Here is a 17,445-nt window from a genome sequence, read left to right as displayed (position 1 = left end):
AATATACATTAATGACTTTGTCATACTGTTTGAGTAACTGAGTCGGGAGAGTCAGCGGCAGCATATAATTTAATTTGGGAGCCAATATCATTTTTACTAAGTTTATCTTCCCAAGGAGGGACATATTCATCTTGGCCCAATTCTGGGTCAGAGCACTAAAGTGTTCGATTATAGGGGCAATATTGGCTTGTACTATCTCTTTCAGACCTGGGATCAGCTTTATTCCTAGGTATATCAACCCTGACGGCATCCACCTGTACTGCCATCCCCTCCTAATAGCAGGGGGACAGCACTTAGAGAGAGGCATTGCTTCTGATTTGCTCCAGTTGATTGTGTATCCAGAAATTTCGGAGAAGGACTCGATAACAGTTCCAATGACCCCAGCTGCTGTTTGGGGATTGCTGGATACCAATAAGATATCATCCGCATATAAAAATAGTTTATGTTCCACCTGCCCCGCTATTACCCCTTTGATGTCTTGATTAGTCCTTAGTGCGATAGCAAGTGGTTCGAGGAAAAGCGCAAACATTTGGGGAGAAAGCGGAGAACCTTGCCTCGTCCCCCGTCCTAGATTAAAGGGCGAGGATACGATCCCGTTAGTCAAGACAGAGGCCATCGGATTTGTGTATAACAGCTTTACCCATCCAGTAAACGATGGTCCAAATCCGAAGCGCTCTAGCGTGTGAAATAAGAATGCAAATTCCACCTTATCAAAGGCCTTTTCGGCGTCCAATGAGAAGGCTACTGTAGGCTCTACATCATTCCTAACCTTCCACATTATGTGTAGGAGTCTGCGAGTATTATCAGCTGAGTTTCTCCCCTTCACAAAACCCACTTGGTCTGAGTGTACCAAACTTGGTAGTACATCTTCTATTCTATTCGCTAGTAGTTTTGCCAATACTTTTTCTTCCAAATTGCTCAGGGATATAGGCCTATAGTTCCCACAGTATTGAGGGTCTTTGCCCTTTTTCTGTAGTAACGTAATAGTGGCCGATCTCAGGCTAGTGGGCAAGCTCCCTTTTAACAGTGAATCTTGATATACTTTCAATAGTCTTGGAGAGATTATATCACTGAATTGTTTGTAGAAATCGGGAGTAAACCCATCGTCTCCTGGTGCTTTGCCTAATTTAAGGCTGTTGATTGCCGCATGTATTTCCTCTATTGAGACCTCCCCCTCCATTGACTTTACTTGTTGTTTCGATAACGACGGTAATTCAATCTTGTTGAAGAACGCGTCCATTTTTACCTGATCCACCGCCGCCTGTGGGGTATACAAATCCTGGTAAAAGCACCTGAAAACATTATTAATTTCCTTTTTGTCCGTAATAATTTTGTCATTCTTATTACGAATCGAGGATATAATATTTTGATTTTGCATTTGTTTAACCCGATTTGCTAGTATTTTACCCGCTCTCTCCCCTTGTTCATAATATCTTTGGTTGGTCCTAAATAAAGCATATTCAGCCTTTTTTTGATATATGTTGTTCAATTCATATTTGGATTTGTTCAAATTTCTCCACGTTTCTGGGTCTGGTCTCTGACTGTGCTGTTTCGAGAGTGCTTTAATTTCCTCGTCCAATGCTGTCATTTTTTGTTTCTCTGCCCTTTTTAGTATTGCACTGTATTGTATGAGTCGTCCTCTCATGTATGCTTTACATGTGTCCCACATTATGCCACTATCATCTATTGACCCTTCATTAAGTTCCCAGAATTCCTTAAATATAGTTCTAATGTATGCACATGACACTTCATCATTCAACATTAGGTTATTGAATCGCCATCTCCGAGACCGTTGCCCCTCCTCTATGGATGTGATTACCAAATCAACCGGAGCATGATCAGATATTACAATGTTCCCTATCCTACTATCTGCTACTTGTTCTACCAGCGCGCTAGAGATCAGGAAATAGTCTATTCTAGAGTATGAGGCATGTGGGTGAGAGTAAAACGTGTAGTCTCTTTCCTGTGGGTTCAGAACCCTCCAGATATCCACTAGACCCAATTCCTCTACCAGTACACCGACCGCAAGTCTCCCTGCGTTGTCAGCGGTCCTGGGTTGAGATGATTTGTCCAGCAAGGTGTTTCCAACCAGGTTGAAGTCCCCCCCCCCTATGATTACATTGCTATTCCCTATCTTCCTAATCACCTCACATACTTCATGAAAAAAGTCTGAGGACGACACGTTGGGCGCATATATATTAGCTAATGTAGTTCTCTGTCCCTCCAAATCAGCATCCAATATAACCCATCTCCCCTCATCATGCGAGAAACTGTTGTGCACCTTAATGTCTATGTTTTTTCTCACTAATATTGCCACCCCCCTCTTCCTAGAACAGAACGTACTATAGAATATTTATCCCACCCAATCCCTCTTAAGCTTGGCCGACTCTTCCTCATTCAGGTGTGATTCTTGAATTAGTGCAATATCCGTCTTTTTTTGTTTCAAGAACGTCAGTATTTTTTTTCTCTTAATGGGATGATGACATCCGTCTATATTCCACGATACTATTTTAATCAGCCCCATATCCCTTGTAATGTATCTCCCCTGTGCATTCCTGCACGTAGTGCTTCTATGTCTGGGGCGCTATATCCCATATTTCCATATCTAGGACCTGAGACTGTGATGATATACATACAACAGCATAGTATATGATGAAATAAAAAGGAACACATAAAAACATAAATACATTTCCCCCCCCCACACTTACCCAAGCTACGTTCGATATGACCCCAAATAGAACAATTGTACCGAGGGTGAGATCGATACTCACCCGTGCACTTTGGTCCCCCTCGTCTAACAGAGGAGTGCATTTGGCACAAGGCAGGTTGCCCAAAACTGTGCCCCTACTATTTTGTATACCCTAATGTAACGTATGGCTCACACTGTAGTCTATATACAGTGTGATCAATTCAACTGAACTTGTCAAAATGGTGACGTTTTTTCTCGTCCAACAATTAACATTTGTATATCCCCTAGATATATATTGGTACATTGTAACTTCTATGTCATAGCCATATATTGGACTGTGGTTCATTTCGCCCATCCCTTTTTTTATCTATCCAGGATATATATATATATTTTTTTATACAAATTGGCACTTTGCGATGTATGTTACTCTATGACGATGCCCCTGCGACTTATCTGTATCCATGTGCTTCTTGATCGTTATCTTAATTGACCGCCTCCGACTGTCCCCGTCTGAATCCCTGGAGTTTCTCCCGGTACCCGTGCTGTTCATTGCCCTGCTGTGCGGGGCCTTCATTCCCTGTCGCCTGTATGTCGTCTCCCGGTCCCCGTTTTCTTCCCACTGTCTGCCAGGTAGACAGCCGCAGCATCTCCCCTCGATCCGGGTCGGCAGCAGGGTTCACCACGGTGATCTTGAAGCCACGTCTTGCCATATCCGCCGTCGCCTTCCGCCGCGCTCTGGTACAGGCGGGTGCCATCTTCATAAAACACCCTCTCTTTTTCGCAGGATACGGTGTCTGGAACTTGAGATTCTTCTCCTTCATCATTCTGGCTGTAGTAGTAGAACCAGGTTAACTGTGTCCTGGCTGTAGTAGTAGAACCAGGTTAACTGTGTCCTGGCTGTAGTAGAACCAGGTTAACTGTGTCCTGGCTGTTGTAGAACCAGGTTAACTGTTCAAGTTCAAGTTCTTTAATAGTTGTCATACAGAAGTACAGAATACTTTCATACAAAATGCTTCTTACTGTTACGCTCCAGAGACTGTGCTAGACAAGATAGTATCAAATAACATAATAACATAATATAGCATGAATTTAGAAGAAGAAAATGAGGTCACAGTGTTCGGTATAGACATATGTACAATGTTCTGCGTTACCATACAATACACAATACTATGCAGTGTACTAATGTACAGTACTATCTAGTGCAAAGCAGAAATGGGATGAGGTACAATTTTAGGTACAATTTACAGTAAGGTGTACGAGTTGTAGTGCAATCCTTCATCCATAAATATAAAGTGTGGGGAGTGGGTGCTACAGTGTGTTTGTTTAAAGTGGGTGTGTGCTATAAGTGTGTGGAGTGGGTGCTACAGTGTGTTTGTTTAAAGTGAGTGTGTGCGTGTGGATGTGTGTGCTATGTGCGTTTGGTGGTTGTTGTTGTGTAGTGTTCATTCATTGTTCGTTTAGCAGCCTGATGGCCTGGGGATAGAAGCTTCTTCTGAGTCTTTCTGTGCTCGCCTTGAGACTCCTGTATCGCTTGCCTGACCGCAGCAGTTCAAAGAGGCAGTTGTTCGGGTGACTGGAGTCTTTAATGATTCTCTTAGCCTTGCCCTTGCAACGCTTGTAGTAAATGTTCTGGAGGGTGGGGAGCCCCCCTCCAATTGTGCGTTCGGCTGAACGTGTCACTCTTTGTAGTCTGCTTTGGTCTTGTGCAGTGCTATTCCCAAACCAGGAGGTGATGTTGCCGGTCAAGATGCTCTCTATTGTACATGAGTAGAAGTTCTTAAGGATCTTCTGGCTGACTTGGAACTTCCTTAGGCGCCTGAGGAAGTAGAGGCGTTGTCGTGCCTTCTTCACAACACTGTTAATGTGTGTGGTCCATGTCAAGTCCTCGGATATGTGGGCTCCGAGGTACTTAAAGCTGTTGACTCTCTCAACCGGTGCCCCGTCGATGCTGAGGGGGCTGTAGTCCTTGACCCCCGACCTCCTGAAGTCCACAATCATCTCCTTTGTTTTGCTGACGTTCAGGGAGAGGCTGTTTTCCTGGCACCATCCCGCCAGGACCTTGACCTCTTCCAGGTAGGCCCTCTCGTCGTTGGCAGAGATCAGGCCCACCACCTGGCTGTAGTAGTTTGGTTTGTTAGAACAGACTGTAATCTTATGCTTATGGCAGATCAATCAGCATGGATTGTCTGTAAACTTTAATACATGGCAGTTTGGTTTGTTAGAACAGACTGTAATCTTCACTTGCTTATGGCAGATCAATCAGCATGGATTGTCTGTAAACTTTCACTTGCTTATGGCAGATCAATCAGCATGGATTGTCTGTAAACTTTATGCATTGTTGTCACTTGCCATATCTTGCTATGCTCGCTCATGCCTGTATTTTTTATGTCCGTTCTATTTTATAATTTTTATTTTATTTTATTTTATTTTTATTTTACTATTTTTAAACTGAATCATTTTAAACTATTTTTACTATTTGTGTTACTGAAAACTGTAAGCGGAGAGCCTATTGGGATGCTAGATCCTAATGTGAAACACTGTGATTCTACCTGTCTATCTTTTTATGCTCGCTTATGCCTGTATTTTTTACTGTTGTGAAGCACTTTGAACTGCAACCTCTGTATGAAAAGTGCTATACAAATAAAGTTATTATTATTATTCTCTTGGCCTCGGCATATTCTCCTCGTTTCTTCAGTATTTCAGTGGGGAAATCATGATCGACATAGAAACGTTCATTGTCACATGAGACGTTTTTCTTCTGCCACGTCCGGCGTATTATCTCTTCCTTCATTTTGTAGCTCCCAAACTTAACCACGATTGACCGTGGCTTCAGCTGCGGGCCGTTAGGCCTTGGGGCTAATGCCCGGTGTGCTCGTTCGATACGAAGGTCCATGTCCTGAGGCAGGCCGAGTGCGTCCTTAAACAGGCCGTCTAGAAATCCATGCATGTCCTTTCCCTCTTTATCCTCTGGGATACCATATACCCGTAGGTTGTCCCTCCTCGCTCTGCCCTCCTGGTCGAGCAGTTTAGCCTCCATGTCGGCCTGTCCCTGCATTAGCCTCTTGATCAACACCGTCGCCGCATCAAGCACATCCTCATTTTCTCCGATTCTTCCCTCCGCCTCATCGAGTCTGTCGCCCATTTTGTTCATCTCATTTTTTATTTCCCGAAATTGATGCTCATTATCTCTTCTGAACTCTTTAAGCTCCTTGAAGATGTTCACCAGCGTGGCCTCTCGTTCAGAATCATCGTCGCCATCTTTTCCTCCCGTTGTATCGCCATTCTCTGCCATTCCGTCGTCTTTTCCAGTTGTAATCGTGTTCGCCCTACGTCTTGTGATAGCCCCTTCTTTCATCCCTATTAAATATATACCCTGGTGTTGTTAATAAATGTTTTCCGGGGCTATATCATTTTGCTGTCGGGGAGCTCGTGAGTTAGGCTGCCATGTTCTTCCGCGGTCAAACCGGAAGTCAAAATGTAATTACATTTTATTCAAATGTATTGTCATTGTACAGCACACGTACAGTACTACAAAAATATGTTTGATATCCAACCAGAGTGCAAATGTAACAAAGTGCAATAGTAATATACAATGTACAGGTGATGATACTGCTGGGTATAAGATATATAAATTAGTACTACTGAGTAATAGTGTTAATGTACAGAGTTGTAGTATTAATATGTACAGTGATGCAGGTTTGAAGACACTATGGTGATAAGTCATACTGGCCAGCAGCATAACTAGTACGAGTAGGTAAGGGATATGTACAGTGTACACATATAGATATAGTATCTACAGATATGTAAAAAAGATTATATGCAGGTATGTACAGATATATATATATATATGTATATATACGGTAAGAGGTAATATATGGTATATACAGTAGGGGTGGACGGTATAAACGGTATGAATTTGCGCTACGGTATGGATTTTGATTATACCTTCATACCTTGTGACCGGTAGACTAGAGCAGCTTATTATGATTAATTGAAAGTGGGGGACCCTGATGTAAACAAGACGAAAGTCTTTCTCTGGTCTGCATCCCCTTAACAATTGTGTGTATTGAGCTGTACTGTATTGTACCCATTCTGCAATCTGTTAATAACATTTCCAATCAATCAATCAATCAATCAATCAAGCTACCGTAGTCACAGCAGTTAGTAGCAATGACGTTAACGTTACTTGACGATACACTTGCTCACGGACCTTGCCATATAGTTTGGGCATTTCAATTTGGCTAAGGAGGCTGAGAGGAGACTTGCTTTATCATACTGGACATAGTTATATGGGTAGACTAGTGTGAGGTAGTTAGTTAGTTATGCTTATATTACAGTGTAGGGCAGTTGTAGACTGAAAGCAGTAGGTACTGTACTGTAGGTACACATTTAGTATAGACAGCAGAGTTCAAAGTTCGTACAGTATGGATAACAGAGCCTAGGGTATAGGCAATGAAGGGGAGAATTGTGGTACAGAGTTCAGGGAGATGATAGCTGAGGGAAAGAAGCTGTTCCTGAGTCTGTTTGACTTGGAGCAGAAGTTCCTCTAGCACCTCCCAGAGGGAAGGAGGGCAAACAATCCATGATTGGGATGAGAGGTGTCCTTGACAGGCCTTCCTCAGACACCGTTTGTGATGAATAAACTCAATTGCAGCGAGTGATGTACCGGTGATGCGTTTTCACCACCCTCTGCCATGTGAAACGTGTGAAAAGACTGAACTATGCAGTACTGAATTGTGGAGTTAGACCATGATACTCTTCTTGAAAATCATGGCTCGATGACACACTGTAGCCATCATTAGCATAACCCCTCCCCTAACACTATATAAAAACGATATCATTAGCATAATCCCTTCCCTAACACTATATAAAACTAGATCTCACTGCGCATTAACATGGTTCTCCTGGAATTGATAGTAGCTTAAATGTGTAGCATAGCAAAGCTAATTTTAACGTTTCATGTATTCGAATGGAAAGTGCAATTAGTGCCATACTCTGGGAGGTATAGTTGAATAAAATCACACATTTGGGTGGTCCTAGTTTATTAGTTAAGTCAATTAGTGAAGCTTTCTAACCATGTAGGGTCCATTAGATAGATTTGGTTGTTTACAGTAAAAACATTTAAGCACTTTGAATGGAAAAATAAAATGGCACTTGAGCTGAAAGGGAGCTGTCAATCAAGCGTGATCTGACCGCGCCCCCTACAATCCTGAGCAATGGTCTGAGCAGCCAGATGAGCTGTTTTTTGAGTCGGGTTTTATAATATTATTAACATCTTTAATCATACAAATTTGGCTGGGTGGTCACATTTTCTTGCGGTGTGACAACAAACTCTGAACACATAATTTATCTTCACTTTACCCTGACTTTAAAGACGGGGACAATCCTCCGGCCATGGAGAGAAAATGACACCAGTATGGTCTGACATTTAGTTAGAACATTTCTAGTTGCTATGCTTTATTTAGTCCAAATTATTTAGTTCAGTTGCAAAATATGTAATTCAGTCCTTAGTGTAAGATTACTAAAGGACAGTAATAGAAAGTCCCCTTGTGTTTTATTTTTTGTATTATTTATTTTAAACTTGACTGGATTCGGGATTGTTGTGTCAGATTGACTTGTCAGTCTTCAGATGCCTCTGAATCACCCTGGACCCTAAACCTAAGCCCATGCCGTTTGTTCTCGTTTCTGAATCGTGAGATGGGTGCCCCCACTGCCCGGTTATTAGAAATCCTCTGAATATTAGAATAACTTCAACCGCTTCACGTTTGGTCAGTTTTGCGTCACACGTGCAGACGGGAACGCAAAATGAACCCACCCGCCGTGATGTTGTCAGAAACGACACATCTCAACCATATCCTGTTTCTCAGCCCCTTCATCCTTTTCGTCAGGCGTGGGTGACATTTAATGCATCTTCTGCTCCTCAAAGACTCCTCGCGGAAGAAAGGAACTCCTTGAAGATGAAGAGCATCCAGCATTTTCAATATTTCCTCTCCATGCTTTGAAATGCAGCGCTCTTTTCACTCTCTTTCTCTCTCCTCCACTGGCTCCTCTTGTCTTCTCTCCATTTCTCTCTCTCTCTGTTGCTGTCCTCTCATCCTCCCTCTCTCTCCTATCTCTGTTGCTGTCCTCTCATCCTCTCTCTCTCTCTCGCTGTTGCTATCTCTCTGTTGCTGTCCTCATCCTCTCTCTTTCTCTGTTTCTGTCCTCTCATCCTCTCTCTCTCTCTCTCTCTCTCTCTCTCTCTCTCTCTCTCTCTCTCTCTCTCTCTCTCTCTCTCTCTCTCTGTTGCTGTCCTCTCATCCTCTCTCTCTCTCTTCTCTCTCTATCTCTCTCTCTCTTGCTATCCTCTCTCTCTCTCTCTCTCTCTCTCTCTCTCTCTCTCTCTCTCTCTCTCTCTCTCTCTCTCTCTCTCTCATCCTCTCTCTCTCTCTCTAGCCTCTGTCTGCTGCAGTGGAGCCCCTGTGCAGGCTTGGCATCTTGGGGAGAGCTAGTAAAGTGTTTATTAGGGGCTTTGCAGTCCTGTATTATACTGGCAAAGAACAGAGCCACTCATGCTTGGCCTCTTTCACTTCCTTCTGAAGTTCAGCCATACATGAGAAGGGGGCGGGCCTCCCTGTCACTGGGCTCTCTAATGTATTCCCCATGTAATCTTGTATCCGGGAGGGAAGATGCTGAAAATGTAAATAGGATCCTTGAGTTATAAAAATAAAAATAAAAAATGGTTTACGTTTCTCCCCGTTCCACCCTGGTGTCGGTAGTTGGCTGATTAACCGTCACGTGGCAATGCCCAGCGGGGCTTTTGAACCCTGTGTCTGTGAACAATCCTGTTGGGAGGCATTGTGCCTGGGCTGTCTACCATAACTTCCTCTCAAGTAACAATGAGGGACCAGGAGGACCAGGAGGACCAGCAACACTCCTTTCAGATATTAACTTTGTGTAGCTTTGGAAAATCACTGTTCCAAAAAAATCAAACAAAGAAATAAAAAAAAAAACGAGCAAGGCGAATGAGTCTAACTCATTCGATTCCCCCCCCCCCCCCCCCCCCCTTTTTTCACTCGAAAGATGTCCCCTTTTTGTCTCTCATCACTCCACTCGCACTCTCATTGGAGAGTTTCTTTTTTTTCTTTTTTTGTATTTTAGTGGTTGTCTTTGCCGATTAGAGCGGGACAATGGGCAGGACACACCCTAATTTTGGGTTTCTCTCTGTGTGTGTGTGTGTGTGTGTGTGTGTGTCCTGGCGTGGCGTGGCGAAGGAGAGACCCTCCTCCACCGAGCGTGCAAGAGGAACCAAGTGGAGACGGTGCTTCAGCTCCTGGCACGGCCTGGCACGGACGTCAACGCTGAAGGTAAGGCTCTCTCTCTCTCGCTCGCTCGTCCTTTTCTCCTTAACCTCACCGTCGACGCCCTTCCCTCCCGCTGCTTTGGCTCTGGGGGGCGTCGAGGAGCGATTAACATTGGAAAGAGGAGAAACTCTGCGTCATCATCGGGGGTTAACCTTTAGCTCAAATGCAAAGGGTGTGTCTAGGCAGAGCGGACGGGTTTGGGGGACACCGATTTATAGCGTTTAAAGCCACTTTGCTAAGCGACTGGAACGCCCTCTTGATATTTCCAACTCTTTTTAATATCAAATATAATTACCGCTGCCCTCTTCCCATTTATGCATATGTGGTGTCGTCTCAAAGGTTTTTCCTATTTGTTATCGGCATTTAAATGTAAGCGTATGCTCGAGGGAGAGGGAGGGTTATGCGAGAGGTGACGCCTAAAACGCAACGTGGCAAAATGATAATGGATAACGACTGACATCTAACAGTTGTGTGCTCCATCTAAATAAAGGCCTGGGTGACTTTGGTGAGAATATGAAATATGAGAGGGTTTTTGGTAGAATCGTTTATATTAAGACCGATAGAACACACTGTACATTATGTCCTGGTTCTGAAGTGTTCGCTCAGCCTCTAAATACAGATTTCCTTTTGGTCTTTTGTTGTCACTGTTGCTGTTTTTGGCACACAAAAAAAGGAAATCTGTTTATGCTGATTATTTTATATACAATGGGGGAAATAAGAAATAAGTATTGAACACATCAGCATTTTGTCCCGTAAATGTATTTCCAATGTGGCCATTCAAGTAAATTTTTCACCAGACTTTGGTATTAACTCAGGAAATCGAGACAAAAAAATATAAACATTAAAGTCCATATGTAAATAATGTTATGTATAATAAAGTGGGATGACATAGGAAAACTGAAATTAATTCAATAATTAGTGGAGAAGCCTTTGTTTGTAATGACAGCTTCAAGATGCTTTCTGTATGATGTAACTAATCGCCCGCAGTATTCAGGTGTGATTTTGGCCCATTTGTGAACAGATTGTCTTTAAATCTTAAAGATTGTGGGGGGCCCTCTTGTGAATCTGGATCTTCAAATGCTTCCACAAATGTTCAATTGGGTTTAAGTCAGGTGATTGACTGGGCCATTCCAACAAGTTGATTTTCTTTCTCTGAAATCAACTGCGAGTTTCCTTTGCTGTTTGCTTTGGATCGTTGTCCACCCACGTCTCATCCTCAGCATCCTGGTGGATTGCAGCAGGTTCCTCTCAAGAATCTCTCTGTACATGGCTCCATTCATTGTTCCTTCAATGATATGAAGTCTGCCAGTACCACAAGAGGAGAAACAGCCCCACGCCATGATACTTCCACCTCCAAACTTCACTGTTGGTAGAGTATTTTTGGGGTGATGTGCACTGCCATTTCTCCTCCAAACATGGTGCGTTGTGTCACAGTCAAAAAGCTAAATGTTGGTCTCATCTGACCAGAGTACATGCTACCAGTAATTCACTGGCTTGTCCAAATGTTGTTTGTCTAATTTTAAACAAGCTTCAACATGTATTTTTTTCAGTAGTGGAGTCTTGCGGGCTGAGCGTGCACAGAGGCCATGGCGGTGGAGTGCATTGCCTATTGTCCTTTCTGTCACAGTTGTACCGGCTGCCTCCCAAGTCTTTCTGGAGCTCTTTCCTAGTGGTCCATGGCTCTCTGGCTACTCTTCTAATTATGCTTCTGACTCCCTGATCAGAGATTTTGCGAGGAGCACCTGTGCGTGGCCGGTTGATGATGGAGTGATGTTGCTTCCACTTAATGCCCCCAATGGTGCTTACTGGAAGATTCAGAAGTTGTGAAATACGTCTTTAGCCAATTCCATTTTCATGATTTGCAACAATCTGTTTGTGAAGGTCTTGAGAGCTCTTTGCTTTTACCCATCATTAGATGTTTCTTGTGTGGCACCTTGGTCACGAAAAAAAACTTTTATAGCCCATCAATATATTCTAACCCAGTTTACAGTATTAGCACAGATAGGAGGTAGAGTTGCCTCCTAATTAGTTTTGCTTTTCAGCTAGTTCCTTGTCTTTCCTTGCTGTGGTGTACTGCTTTTTCTTAGTGTGTCCAATACTTTTTTCCTGTTTCATTCCACTTTATTACATATAACTTTATTTACATATGGACTTTAATGTTTAGATTTCTTGTCTGGATTATTTGAGTTAATACCAAAGTCTGGTGCAAATTTCACTTGAATACGCTCATACTGGACAAAATGTTGATGTGTTCAATACTTATTTCCCCCACTGTATATATACTGTATATATATATATTTTTTTTTTTTTCTTTATTATTTTCATATTGTCATCAAAAGAGCTACACATTTTTTAATTGAGCCAAAAGTCTCCCCAACTAGAGTATATTATTCATGGGATGTACAGCTGTTCTTTTCTTACACACTTTGGATTAATTTACACAATAACATGCCCCTAGTTATTCCACAACGTTGCACCATTCATGTTACAATGGAACATGGCAAGACAAAACTTGAAGAAACAAAGAAACTATATATATGCAGCCCATGACATACACGCATAGACGGTTGAAGGGTATGATTTGCTGGTGGAAAATAATACAGGCGCAACTTTCAGATCTTAATCTAAATACTGGCACATTGCTTTGGTGTTCACTGCTTCAAAATACATTTAAAAAGGAGGGCGGCTGAGTGGCGCAGTGGGCAAGACGCTCGCCTCTAACGCAGGAGACGCTGGGTTCGAGCCCAGCTCCCGGCGTTGCTACCGGCTGGCCGGTCGTTCATACTAACACAATTGGCAAGTGTTAGAGGGTGGGAAAGCCGGTGGGTGGGGATTGGACGTTGTGGACAGCGACTCCTACAGGTCGGTTTGGTGACGCCAGTGCGACGGAAGCAGGAAGTGACAGGGGCAGCGTGAGCCTCCCACGCGTTACTCCTCGCCACTGAGAGTTCGAGCTGCTGCGGTGAAAAGATGCGACGGCTGCCTCCTCGTGTACCGGAGGGGACACGTGATGCAAGGCTTCTGTCCTCACTACAACCGAGGGAAGAATTGGATATACGAAATTGAGATGGGAGAAAAATAGAAAAATGGGGATAAAATGTGGATAAAAAAAAAATACATTTAAAAGGCAGCCCTTCCATCAAGAGCATAGGTAATTGACTTTAGAGTGGAGGCTGGTGGGGTGGGGTGGGGTGTGGTCGAGGGTTAATTCCATCGAACGAAAGCCAATAGTGGGTCGGCTGTGGTGCCAACGGGAGCATCACTCTCAAGTGCAATGTTGTGTGTGTGTGTGAATGAATGACATTTTATTTTCGTGTCATGTCCGAGACCCATCCCTTACGGGATTATAAGACGCCAAAAACAACAATTGAACATAACAATCACTTCCCATGGTTTCTAAGCTACACCATGCACACCATCAGAGGCCAAAATACATCACATGTGTTATTTTCGTGCGTTTATCCCAAGCTTTCTCTAAATAGTCAGCAAGTATGTTGTTAGTCAGCAAGGCTCCAGTATGATCAGAACTCAGCTGCCAGGGTTCTCACTCACACCAAGCCCTGGCAGCACATCACCCCCACCCTCATCCACCTCCACTGGCTCCCAGTCAAGTTCCGCATCACCTTCAAGCTCCTGCTCCTCACTTACAAGTCCCTCCATGCCCTCGCCCCCCGGTACCTGTCTGATCTCCTCCACCAGCACACTCCATCCCGGAACCTACGATCCTCTGATCTAGGTCTCCTCTCCATCCCTCGCACCAGGTTACGGACATTTGGGGACAGAGCCTTCAGCGTGGCGTCCCCTACTCTCTGGAACTCTCTCCCCCCCCCGAAATCCGCAACGCCCCAACCCTGGACACCTTCAAATCTGCACTAAAAACACACCTCTTCACCAAGGCTTTCCCCCATTAGTTAGTTTAGATTAGATTAGGTCCATTATCCCTTACCTTCCCTCATCCCCCTTTTTCCCCCCTATTTCCCTAGCCCTATTTTTTGTCCTGATTGTGAAGTGACCTTGGGTTCTAGAAAGGCGCTACATAAATTTGATCTATTATTATTATTATTAAGTGCAAAAACCCTGTGATAAAAAAAAAATCCATTTTAGTCTATCTGCATCACTAAACCACATTAACTCAAGGTTTTTACACCTGTCAAATAACTTTTTTACGCAACTCATAGTATAGCGGACAATAAAACATAAAATGAAACGATACCACAGTAAATACAGATCTGCTCCTCTTCTGTGACCCCCCCCGGTAACGTCCGGTCTCGAGGTGCAGGTGTGTGTGTGTGTGTGATAATACGCTCGTGTTGATGCTTGTGTGTTGATTCACCCCTCAGACCACGTGGGCTGGACACCCCTCCACGAGGCCTGTAACCACGGCAGCACTGCCTGCGTGGAGGCCCTGCTGCACCACCGCCCTCCACCGCACCTCAACACCCAGGTGGAGGGGGTCAGCCCCCTGTACGACGCTCTCAACAACAACCACATGGACATCGTCAAGATGCTGCTGGAGCACGCAGGTGGGGGGTCGCGCAGGTGGGGGGGTCGCGCAGGTGGGGGGGTCGCGCAGGTGGGGGGGTCGCGCAGGTGGGGCACGCAGGTGGGGCATGCAGGTGGGGCATGCAGGTGGGGCGCGCAGGTGGGGCATGCAGGTGGGGCATGCGGGTGGGGCATGCAGGTGGGGCACGCAGGTGGGGCGCGCAGGTGGGGCATGCAGGTGGGGCATGCGGGTGGGGCATGAAGGAGCGCAGGCACACACTGTGGGTTGCATGATAGGGAATTCTGATGGTACACAAGCGTGTCCCATTTCTTTAACCTCTTAACTCATTCAGAGCCACGCCCCTTTGACAATATTAGGGCTAGCGTGCCAATAAGGAAGTCAATGGGAGGGCGGGGAAATTTGCGAAGGCTTAAACTATATCTTAAATTATGGCTATATGGGTCTAAAACACCCCTCGCTTGCTTGCAGTCAACATGTACGAAACGGATTGTTTTTTTCATTGGTACATTTCCGTTTCATACCGTTTTGAATACGCGTATAGTTTTGGAGATGTCTAGTAATTCCAGAGAAATTCCGCGATAATCGCCCTTTACTGGAATACACAAAACATGTTGTCATTTTTCGGCTGATTTATGAATCGTTTTCAAATAAACGCTAGATTATCGATAGTATATGTGTACTTATGCACGCTAGAGAAGCAGGCTGAAAAATCGATTATCCATGCCGTGGTCAGCGCTAACGTTACGCGCACACACACACACACACACACACACACACGCTGCGATGGCGGAGAAAAAAACATCTGATTAACCCAAGACTGGTAAAATAGAGTCCTTACCTCACATCAGATGTTCTGCAAAAAGATTAATCCAATTCCTGATCGCCATTCCAAATATTGATCGTGTTTATTGATCCAACGTTATAGCACCAAAAAAAGAATGAATGGATATTGCTAATAAAAGAAATAACGATTAAAATCCGAGTTTTCTCTGGTTTTCTCAGGTCTTGGCACTCAACGCATGGCGAGTTAACCCAACTAATCTCGTGGTTGGCACTGAATGGGTTAAGGAATCGGGCAAAAATGGGGCTAGTCTTTTTTTTCTTTTGACGATTGCATACCCAAAGTAATTTGCGATTTATTATACTATATACTTGCACATGCGTGAGTCTGGTCTCCTTTGAAAGGTAACATTCTGAAGTCTATTACTCAATAAAAAAAATCACTTTGAGTGCTAATGAAATAGAGTAACAGAGGTTTGAACACACTGAAGTAAAAGTTTTGTGTACTCACATTTCTGTTTACTGGTTGCCAGACGCCTGTTTTTTAAGTTCCAGCTGAGAGGTAGGAGCTGGAGAATATAACGGTTCCATAGCCTGAAGCCTTACTTCTGTTATCGTCTTATGTTAGCCCAACTAGAGGCTTCTTACTTCTGTTATCGTCTTATGTTAGCCCAACTAGAGGCTTCTTACTTCTGTTATCGTCTTATATTAGCCCAACTAGAGGCTTCTTACTTCTGTTATCGTCTTATGTTAGCCCAACTAGAGGCTTCTTACTTCTGTTATCATCTTATGTTAGCCCAACTAGAGGCTTCTTACTTCTGTTATCATCTTATGTTAGCCCAACTAGAGGCTTCTTACTTCTGTTATCGTCTTATGTTAGCCCAACTAGAGGCTTCTTACTTCTGTTATCGTCTTATGTTAGCCCAACTAGAGGCTTCTTACTTCTGTTATCGTCTTATGTTAGCCCAACTAGAGGCTTCTTACTTCTGTTATCATCTTATGTTAGCCCAACTAGAGGCTTCTTACTTCTGTTATCGTCTTATGTTAGCCCAACTAGAGGCTTCTTACTTCTGTTATCGTCTTATGTTAGCCCAACTAGAGGCTTCTTACTTCTGTTATCATCTTATGTTAGCCCAACTAGAGGCTTCTTACTTCTGTTATCGTCTTATGTTAGCCCAACTAGAGGCTTCTTACTTCTGTTATCGTCTTATGTTAGCCCAACTAGAGGCTTCTTACTTCTGTTATCATCTTATGTTAGCCCAACTAGAGGCTTCTTACTTCTGTTATCGTCTTATGTTAGCCCAACTAGAGGCTTCTTACTTCTGTTATCATCTTATGTTAGCCCAACTAGAGGCTTCTTACTTCTGTTATCGTCTTATGTTAGCCCAACTAGAGGCTTCTTACTTCTGTTATCATCTTATGTTAGCCCAACTAGAGGCTTCTTACTTCTGTTATCGTCTTATGTTAGCCCAACTAGAGGCTTCTTACTTCTGTTATCATCTTATGTTAGCCCAACTAGAGGCTTCTTACTTCTGTTATCGTCTTATGTTAGCCCAACTAGAGGCTTCTTACTTCTGTTATCATCTTATGTTAGCCCAACTAGAGGCTTCTTACTTCTGTTATCATCTTATGTTAGCCCAACTAGAGGCTTCTTACTTCTGTTATCTTATGTTAGCCCAACTAGAGGCTTCTTACTTCTGTTATCATCTTATGTTAGCCCAACTAGAGGCTTCTTACTTCTGTTATCGTCTTATGTTAGCCCAACTAGAGGCTTCTTACTTCTGTTATCGTCTTATGTTAGCCCAACTAGAGGCTTCTTACTTCTGTTATCATCTTATGTTAGCCCAACTAGAGGCTTCTTACTTCTGTTATCGTCTTATGTTAGCCCAACTAGAGGCTTCTTACTTCTGTTATCATCTTATGTTAGCCCAACTAGAGGCTTCTTACTTCTGTTATCGTCTTATGTTAGCCCAACTAGAGGCTTCTTACTTCTGTTATCATCTTATGTTAGCCCAACTAGAGGCTTCTTACTTCTGTTATCGTCTTATGTTAGCCCAACTAGAGGCTTCTTACTTCTGTTATCGTCTTATGTTAGCCCAACTAGAGGCAAAACGTAATCACGCTCTTAT

At 43.6% G+C, this 17,445-nt stretch overlaps 1 protein-coding gene across 1 annotated transcript in view; it reads left to right on the top strand.

Annotated features, from left to right (window-relative positions):
* slf1 (SMC5-SMC6 complex localization factor 1) overlaps positions 1 to 17,445 on the top strand; it is a 148,400-nt gene that overhangs the window by 73,231 nt on the left and 57,724 nt on the right. The window contains exons 16-17 of the mRNA XM_084329206.1: positions 9,943 to 10,035; positions 14,373 to 14,555. Coding sequence (XP_084185332.1) covers positions 9,943 to 10,035; positions 14,373 to 14,555 — 276 coding nt within the window. The remainder of the gene's footprint in view (positions 1 to 9,942; positions 10,036 to 14,372; positions 14,556 to 17,445) is intronic.

Source organism: Notolepis coatsorum (assembly GCF_963971535.1).
Source record: "Notolepis coatsorum genome assembly, chromosome: 1".
Lineage (NCBI taxonomy): Eukaryota > Metazoa > Chordata > Actinopteri > Aulopiformes > Paralepididae > Notolepis > Notolepis coatsorum.
This window is presented reverse-complemented; position numbering and strand designations above follow the sequence as displayed.